The sequence below is a fragment of the Apium graveolens genome, unplaced genomic scaffold (genome assembly GCF_009905375.1).
Source record: "Apium graveolens cultivar Ventura unplaced genomic scaffold, ASM990537v1 ctg315, whole genome shotgun sequence".
Lineage (NCBI taxonomy): Eukaryota > Viridiplantae > Streptophyta > Magnoliopsida > Apiales > Apiaceae > Apium > Apium graveolens.
The window spans coordinates 55,997-65,889 of NW_027417959.1; the positions used below are offsets into that span (position 1 = coordinate 55,997).

The window sequence follows — 9,893 nt, forward strand, 5'->3', positions numbered from 1 at the left end:
TGTATAAAAGGGAGATAGTGAAGATAAAAAAAGTGTGAAAAACAAGGAAAAGTGGGGAAATAGTGGGACCCATTGATGGTAAATTTTGAAATGTAAAGAAATGAATAAGACATCCAAAAAGGAAACCGTAAAGAAATGAAAATGATGGAGGGAAACTATTTTGATATAAAGTTGTTTACATCACAATTAAGGCTAATATATATCATGTTGATATAAAGTTATTTACATCCCAATTATGGCACATCAAAATTAAAATTAACCATGGATAGTCAGATTGAAGACAATCCCATACTGCAATAATATATATTGTAATTGTACTGCAGTCTGCAGCATATTAAAAAGCACCAAAACATATTACAGCCACCAGTCAACTTTGTATGAAATTTAATCAGGATAAGGAAATTTAACAGAGTGATCTCGAAGAGCTAGCTAAAAGCTCAACAATCAGGATTACTCCGCAAAAAAGACAAGATCATCCATCAGTTTTACTTGGCAAAAAGAAAAACTCAACCACAAAATCTGTTGATCTCCTGTATTAGTTAACTAAATTGCAGCATATATTACCTTAGTCCCATGCTAATTCAACCATAACCTCTATACACAGTTATTTTCTTCACAAGATCAAGAATTCGAAAATAATCAAAAAACAGTGAAGATTGATCACCATATATCCCATCTCTGGTATAACGATTTCTTCCAGCAAGATTGTTGCATGGGCTTCCACCAATGACAAGATCAAAGCCATGAGACATGTCCATTAACTCCTTCAACTTACCAAGTGTCACATCTCTTACATCAAAAATGTTAATAAGCGTGCCCTGCTGGTTACTTTGTTCCCACCAGCTCTGCAAAATGTTTCGACAAGTCTCTGAGCTTTCAACAGAGACAACAAACTTCAATGGGATACCGAGCCTATGTAGAGCAACTTCAGCTCCACCAAGGCCAGAGAACAAGGAAAGTACATTGATGCCACTGGGGAACAATTTCTTCAAGACAGAAAGATGGTAGGCAACAGTGTCGACCTATTTAATTCATTCACCGGGGATTCAGCACAAATTCTTGACAGGAAAACATGAAATAATGATTTCTAATTTAACAGTGCATACCTGAAATGAATTGCCAAGGCATTGGTACCGAGCAGTAGTGCTGATTCCGCCACCTCTTGTGTGACACTTTGAAAATTCCATTATTACCTCTATCTCGTCAAGGTCAAGTGGAGCAACCTTATTCTTTCCGACCCACACAAAGTTATACTTTCTGCATTGTTCAAGCACATTTTTCCTGACATGTTCAGGAGGATCAGGTCCCGATTTATCAAGTTCTTCCTTTATCTTTTTGGTATCTTCTGCACTCCCATGACGAATAAGAATGCAATTTAATTTGGTTCTTAGATCCCATTTCGGCCACCATTTATTTGTTATTGGAAGGGCCTCTTGTATGGTGGATGGCGGGATGGGAAGAATTGGGAACCTTTCGTCAATTGGAAGGTTATGAATGTAACCTCTTTTTCTTGCAGCTGCCGAAAAATGCATTGAGTCCACGAATTCTGGCTCAATCTCATAGAGGAATCTGCTCATGTTCTCCCACACACCTTTCGGTGTATATGCCACATTCTCATAATAGAAATATGGAGGCCCCTTCCCTGCGTCTGGGATTTCTCTATGAATCGTTTTGATCCCAACATTCGGAACTCCAAATCCTATCATTAGCGGCATGCGTTTTCCAGTATCTGTCCACCTTTCTTCTCTGGAAAGTTTTTGTTTCTTTCCATTTCTTGACTGACCAGCATCATTTAACTCTACTTGCAAGTCTGTGTAGAACAACACCACATCAGAAAGCTCATATAGTTCATAGAAGCACTATACCTGTAAATTGCATTATACTGTTCCACTTGACAAAAATTCACCTTGAAGATCATCTTCCTTACCCATCTTAGCAGCATCAATAAACTCCACCAATTCTTCAATTGGGGTTTCCAAACCTTAAAAGGTTCAAGAGATGAAGTATGAATCTGAAAGTAAACAGAGCTATCAAGCAAGTGAATAATATCTAGCACAAGAAACTAACCACATCTATTAATAGCTGTGAAAGCTTCGTCATATTGAAAGCCCATATCCTCCAAAAGGTTCATAGTTTCAAAATATTTATTTTGTCCCTGCAAGAATGTGGACACATATAAAGTTCATCAACTATGAAACGCGGCTTAGAAATTCTTTTATATGAACTACAACTGTATATCTTGCTGCAATCCAGTTTTCTGACATAATATATAATTTGTATGACAAATTGAATTGATTGATGACTGACCTGCAGACTACACTAAAGACTTCATCATGGTTCGGATGTACTGGTTTCCTAGAACTTTAGAAAAACATAAATCTATATGACTAATTGACTACACATTATCTTCCTGCATGCTCCTAGAATTACCTTCAGTGAAACTTACTGGCAATAAAATTTACCAGTTATTATAAACTGGAAACAAGAGTTAAGAAAACCTGAGATTCCAGGGCATTGCCCACATCCGAGAGGTCTTCCTTGTAAGTGCTTGCAGAGTCAGAGATATGCGGATCATTAGATACATGATTTTCCTCTTTAGGAAGATTCTCAAGGGTCTGAGAACAATTAATGCATACAATTCAAGCATAAAATTAGTAAAAAAAGGTAATACCAATCAAATCCTGATTTATATACATGCTGATTAAGTCCAAACTAGATAATATATTGTGCTGACATTCTCTCTAAAGATGAACGTATAATGCATGAAATTTTATGCATTTACATCGGCATTTATTTTCTCAAAACACTATTGAGCCTTCACAAACTATTAATGTGGCTCCTAACTTCTGGCATTTTTGTCAAGTATCTGATTTGAGAGATGTGCTAAACAGACAATCGCTACAGCCTACAAGCTAAATGCAGATGGCAGTTGACCTATCTATGTGCGTGCTCGACATCGAAATCACTCCACTGATTATAGGAAACTTGTAAACATTGCATGTCTTCTAATACAGCTACTAATTATTTGGGATACAATCCCACCTAACGCTAGAAGTTAAAATCACACATGTGACAAAAACAGAGCAGAGAAAACTTTTATAATGTATAAAACATGAATGATTAAGATATACAAAAAAAGCTCACCAAGTACGTGAGAATAGCATTCAATATGGCTTCTTCATCATCTTCACCTACATGCATTTTAGAAGAAACTGAGCTGAGTTCCATTTTAAAAGAAACTGAGCTGAGTACCAATTTCTCAAAAACGATCGATTCAATATATTAGAAATAACTTTACCATGTTCCTCCATTGCCTTCAACACAACTCTCGATGGGTACCCCATTTCCAAAAAGCGGTTGTTTATCTTGCTGCCTGAAGTACTCGACTGAACGAGGAAAACAAAATACATATGGACCACAAGAAGAAAAAAACAAGTAAGAATCTAGGCAATACAACACATAATATCAGTATAGAAGACAATAACAACATAACCAACAGGGAAAATGAAAATATACATTATTAAAATCATTTCCCCAAATATTCCTTCATTTCAACTTAAATAAAACACGCCAATAACATTAACAATGTAACAGTATCAGTTAAATCATCTCAATTCAGTAACTAAGTACAGTTAACATATGCAGGCCACACACGCACACACACAAATAAACAAAGTTGTACAACAAACATAATAAAACTCAAGTGAATTCAGAGATTCATCATCAAAATTAAAAGGAAAACAGAGCAAAAATTGACCTCGCAAGTCGGTGGAGTAAAAACTGGAATATGAACTGAAACTGAGGAAACTGAACTACATGTCCTAACCTCATCATCGCTCCAATCAATATCGTCACTATCTCCATTTGATCCCTGCTTCCACAAATTCAAAATTAAAAACAAATACATCACATATTTGTGGCGCGCGAGAGAGAGAGAGTCAGAGAGAGAGAGAGATTAAAGCAGAGAGAGAGAGATTAACGCACAGAGAGAGAGATTAAAGCAGAGAGAGAGAGAGAGTCAGAGAGAGAGAGATTAAAGCAGAGAGAGAGAGAGAGAGTCAGAGAGAGTGAGAGATTAAAGCAGAGAGAGGGTGAAATCAATACAATTTAATAAATTCTACAACAAATACAGACATGCATGTACATATGTATGTGTATATATAAATTAGTAACCTATGAAAATTGAAATGTACCATTTCGAAGGTAGGGATTAGTTGTCCGAGGTTCTGATTAATCGCCTCCTCTGGTTCAGCTTAGCAAACACGCCTTCTTTCAAGTGAAACTGTGAAAGTGTTTTTGTTGTAGGTACACATGTACACACATCCGAATGTTATGTAATAAATGAACATCAAGGCGCCGTGATGTTTCTATTTGTAATAATCTGACACGCGTGATCATTAAGTTGATCTACACGCACTCTTCACGCCTCCATACCACTTGCCTGGCATTATGCTAGTATTACATTTGTTTCTTTTTCTATTTTGCTCTTGAAATTGGACACTGCGTCAAAGGAATATAGTAGAAATATATTTTTTGGGTTGAACAAATTTAAAAGGGTTGTTTTTATTAATGAAAAATTCCAAAATATAATTGCACTAGTAGTAACATTCAAACAACTGCTCTATTTTAACAATTGCTCCATATTTGGAGAGTATCTATCTTCTTTTTCACCCTTTTTACCCATTTTATCTCCATATTCATCTCCATCTCCTCTTTTTATTTATTTTTTCTTCAAAAAAATCGAGATTTGTTCCACAAAACTCGAAGCTTCATTTTAGTTTTCAGATCTACTAAGGTAAGAGTTTGGATTTTATAATAAAATTCAGTTTTTGGATTCAAAATATCTGGTCTAACAACATATTACAATTTGGTGTTATTCTGAGATTTTTGAATTTTGGGTTTTTTTGTAATGTTCTATTTAAGTTATTATTTGTGTGTTTGATTGTCTCGCTTTATACGATGTGTCTCGCTTTGTGCGATGTGGTGGTTGTATTCAAAATGAATTTGACGGTGTATTGGGAGATATGGATATTTCGCATCAATAACACTTTCGGTAGGTCTATAGCTGGTATTCGACAGGTAGATAGTTGAGATTCGCTTGGAACGGTGGTGAAAATCACATGCGCTCACCTCTCACAAAAAAATATTTGTTCATAACATGAGGCCTCTAACCTCAGTTGTTGCAACTGAGTCCTCTGAACATTGCACTATCAATGGAACTAATGTGAGAGTTAATTGTGAAGCTACTGTTTTCGGGGGAGATGAATGCTGGATTGGCCGGGAAACCATTACCTTCATTTTTAATTTTCAGAATATTTGTATTCAGTTTGTTAAGCAATCCGGAAACAAAATGGCTAATTATTTAGCTCTATTTATTTTTAACCTGGTTGCATGATCAGTTGGAGCTTTGTCCCGATTGAGTTTTTTCGAGTTACTAATGAAATCTGCTTTAAATTTGGTTAAAAAAACAATATTTAACATCACATACAGTCATACATTCTAGTTAACGTACTATTTACCCTACCGTCAAATTACTCATTTTTGTACATTTTACTTACAAAACTGGTCGATATTGGAAAATAATGACCGCACACGATTATGTTGAATTATTCCTGACCGTTATTTATATTTTTAGTCGAATTTTACGTTGACGCACTATAATTACTTTCAAGTCAATATGACATGTGTGAGATACATTTGATGTATCGTGGACCACATCCTGACATGTCAGTGCTATATAACAGTGGGTCCAGTGACAGGTGTCCCTGTACGTCAATTAAAAAGGTGAATTTCGACCAACTTAATGACACATAGTTCGATCATTTTAGGACAATAATGACCAAAATTCGGTCGATAACGAAAAGCGATCGAATTGGTGGTTATCGAGGTGGTAGTTTTTTTTTGGTTTAAACTCAATAACGACCAACTTATATCGACCGTTTGTAAGGAGACAGTCGTTCTTCGTATGAATGCGATCATTATTTTATGAATTCGGTTGGTATTTGATGCCCATAAATGATTAATTTTGTTCGTTATTTTTTGCGGATCGGTCATTAATGGCTTCATATTTTTTTTTGGGTGCTGTAATTGGCAGTACACAAATATGTACGATTCCAACTCCAAACGAATTACAATCATAACCAACTAAAATAAACACCAATAACAACAAAAATAACTTATATATATATATACATACATATATATATATAGAAGAAAGTTCTATGGAGTCCTTATTTTGTGGAGTCCACTTATGTTCGACATTAAAAATAGTACGTAAAATATACAGATTATATTATTTTGTGAATCATTTTATATAAACATCACTTTTCAAATAAAATCTTACAAATTTCATATATTTTACGAGTAAAACATGTATGTTCTGCAATGTAAACAAACTAATCATGTTTTGTAGAGATATACGTTTTGCAATTTTCTTCATAAACTGTATGTATTTGCAAAATTTTCATTTAAATTATGTTGTTTATGCAAGATGATTCACAAAATAATATGTTAAGCAATATTTTACTTAATATTTTAATTGCAGAACGTGTGTGGACTCCAGGACTCCAGGACTCCACAAAAAGGACTCCATTGAATATATATATATATATATATATATATATATATATATATATATATATATATATATAATTAAACAACAAAATTTTAAACCGCAGGATAATGCCAGTCGAATGTTAGTCAATGTATTTGTCGGTCTTGATGACATGGCAACAAGACAATTGTAATTTGATTTTTAAGTTGTAAAAATCGGTCGTTGTTTTAAAACCTTTTACCGACCGTTAAACAGTCGGTACACATGGTTGTAATAAGCTGACCGGATGACATATCAACAATTAATCAACCAAATTAGGCTTTAGCCTAGTGATCGAACGATAAAGTTACAGTAACAACCAATTTCATACATTGGTTGGTATTTACTTTATAATTTTGACCAATTTTAACTGTCTATCATTTTTTCCCTTATATTCGTTCGATCGGTATTGCACGGTTGGAAAACTCTCTCTTTCTTGTAGTGATGGTCTGCGATGGTTTACTTGATAAACTTTAAACACAAATTTATTTTTTGAAGTAAATATATTTTTCTCACAAATCATGTAGTTTATGATACCCAATCATTGTTTGATACTGTCACTGTATGTAAATCAAATTTATTAAGCGATAGTAATACATCATGGCCCTTCAAACATGAATGCTCGGATAATTCTCCAAAATTCTACAAATTTAAACTTGAATGTTTTGATTAAAGAATCAACGCGCTCATCAGCTGCACAAAAATAAAATTCTCGACGATACTACAAACTAAAGCTCACATGTTTTAATTAAAAAGGCTCTTATCAACCATACCAAATTACAATGTGCCAACAACACTGTTCAACATTATTTTCAGTAAACTACTTGTATTTTTGTCTTTGAGGATGATACGGGAATTGATAACTTCATTGACAACTTTTCTTTATAATTATATTTTGTAAATATAAGTTTATATTTTAATCAACTTATTTTGATAATTTTATTTTATAAATACGAACATGAACAAAAAGTACACAATATATTTAACATAAGATATGAATATTAAATAAACTATACAAATTTTTATTGGAGTAAATATTAATTTGTCATTTAAGTACACTAATTAAAAAGTATACGATAAGGTTAAATTATCAAGCATACTCCTAATTTAATATTATGTTGTATATCTTTCAAGACATTTGTTTTTCTTTTCTTTATTATTTTTTTCCATTTTCATTCAATTCGAATGTATATATAATATTTTTGATAATAAATAAATATAAAAAATATCATGAAAAAATTAAAAATTAAGTAACTAAAAACCAATATTCATATGATATTTAAGTTAAGTAACTGAAGTTTCTTCAAATGCAATAACTAAAGTTTAAAGTTCATTATTCTAGTGCAAAAATAGAAAATTAATTATTGCGAAGATAAATTTGTTAGTTGCTGATTTAAATATAAAAATTGTACATATATCGTATTTTAAATTATTAACTACTTAATATTTTTTAATCTCAAAACACTGAAACAATAAAATAAAAACAATGAATTAAGATTGTTAAATTTAATAATCATCTAATAAAAATCACATGTACAGTAATGCCCAATAGATTAGTATAATACAAGTCCCATTTTAATTAATTTTGAGCTTTTTTTAATCAAAGCAACTTTTATTAGATAGAAATGTCATGCAAAAAATCTCCAACAATGAGAATAGAGGAGACAAAAAAAATACATCAATTTAGAAGACAAGGTAATAAGGCCATTTTATGAGCCACCTTGTTCAAATGCTTTCAAAAAAAATTAACAGAGAAATTCGGGTTATCGTGTAAGAGAGCTCGACACCTATCGATTACATCCCCACTTCCAATTCTGCACCCAGCTGTTAATTGCTCGTGCTGTGAGTAATGTATCAGTTTCGTTTATAGCATGTTGAACAAGTCTCAAACGGAGCCACGATAAAGTTTCAGCTACCTCCAAAGCATCGGCCTCAAAAACTGATACTGGACCTGCCAAACTCACAATATTCTTTGCAACAAAATTTTCCAGATGGTCTCTGATGACCATCTATACAAAAAAAAATTCCGCTCCAAGGGAAAAAGATGCGTCCACATTTAGTTTCATGTAACCTTCCTCACGAGGTTTCCATTTCATGTCCTGTTTTACTATACTTTTGCTAGTAGAATTACTTGACACTCTTAAAGTGCTCTTTGCCGTTTTCCAATCTGCTAACACCTTGGTACTCCAATCCATAGCAGTTGTTGGAGAGACATTTTTTCCTTCCCACTCTTTTCTATTTTTCCAAAACCACACACACCACACATTAAAGTGGGGTGGGGTGGAGCGGCGGCTGGGCAGGCTGGCTGGCGGGGTGGGGTGGGTAACGAGAGAGATGAAGTACAACAAAATTACTAAATTAAAGTATGTGGTTCAGATTAAAACTAATTTATAAAAAGGTATGACTGAGATTAGATCTCAATTCTCACATTAGGAGGGGTTCTTATTTGAGTGTGTGTGTGTATATATATATATATATATGTATATATATAGGTAGGGGTAAAACCCCAGCCTTTCCAGGATAATTCACCAAGGATATATTTCTCATGGTTACTGTGTAGGTAAATAAAGTTAACCCTAGTGCCTTGATCATATTCATGCACACAAATATCATGTAGTCTCAAAACGGTTTAAAATAAGTTCTAGAGCAACATGCAAATGATGAACATCACACAACAAATGAAATCGATTGATAAACAATCCATCAATCATAAATTAGGCTCAAATCATCACAAGACAAAAACATGCTTGACTCACTGAAACTAACGAAGAAGCATCTCAAGTTTTTAAATTTTCACAAGCACACACAAGGAATTATCAAGTATCAAATGATTTTATGACACTCATAATTAATCGGGCAGAATTAATCATGCGAAATTAATCTACACAATGAGTGCCTATCCATGCTAACATGCTCTTGAGACAAGACAATTATATACAAAATGTTTTTTTATTGGATTTTATAACATATGATTTTTTTTGGATTTAAAAAAAATAATATTGAGAACGCATCCCCACACTTAAGTGATTCATTGTACTCAATAAACAAATATGAAAAAAAAATGAAAAAAACTACTAAAAAAACTATAATATAATAATATAATAATAATAACTAATACAATTCAAAAAAAATACAGAAAGAAAATATTAAAAAAAATATTATACAAAGAAACTAAGAAATACTCCCCTAGTGCTTGCGCACGAAGTCCCGCGCAAAAAGAATTACAAAAGTAGCCTCTAAATAAGATTTCATGGACTAGCTTCATGTAATAAGGAAATTTGTGTTCTAATTACACCAAAAG

The 9,893-nt window shown here is 33.1% G+C and overlaps 1 protein-coding gene across 4 annotated transcripts; it reads right to left on the reverse strand.

Moving 5' to 3' along the window:
* Positions 1–335: 335 nt before the first annotated feature.
* LOC141700970 (DNA (cytosine-5)-methyltransferase DRM1-like) lies at positions 336–4,469 on the reverse strand. 4 transcript variants are annotated; one of them, XM_074504626.1, is made up of 9 exons: positions 4,194–4,469; positions 3,827–3,871; positions 3,299–3,386; positions 3,145–3,191; positions 2,499–2,615; positions 2,068–2,155; positions 1,907–1,981; positions 1,107–1,810; positions 336–1,022 (listed from the first exon to the last, which is right to left on the reverse strand). In XM_074504626.1, the coding sequence occupies exons 1-9, from the start codon at positions 4,194–4,196 to the stop codon at positions 582–584; spliced, it is 1,608 nt and encodes a 535-aa protein (XP_074360727.1). In that variant the 5' UTR covers positions 4,197–4,469; the 3' UTR covers positions 336–581. The 4 variants fall into 4 exon arrangements, with proteins under 4 accessions (XP_074360727.1, XP_074360726.1, XP_074360725.1 ...); XM_074504625.1 differs by having other exon boundaries at positions 1,928–1,981; positions 3,758–3,871; positions 4,194–4,467; XM_074504624.1 differs by having other exon boundaries at positions 3,758–3,871; positions 4,194–4,467.
* Positions 4,470–9,893: the final 5,424 nt, after the last annotated feature.

Bases quoted from the DNA above. Each gene is read 5' to 3' on its own strand.
- LOC141700970 (XM_074504624.1), bottom strand. The intron at 2,616-3,144 runs GTGAGCTTTTTT...AATTGTTCTCAG, and splicing joins ATGCTATTCTCACGTACTTG to ACCCTTGAGAATCTTCCTAA. The intron at 2,156-2,498 runs GTTTTCTTAACT...ACATTCTTGCAG, and splicing joins GCAATGCCCTGGAATCTCAG to GGACAAAATAAATATTTTGA.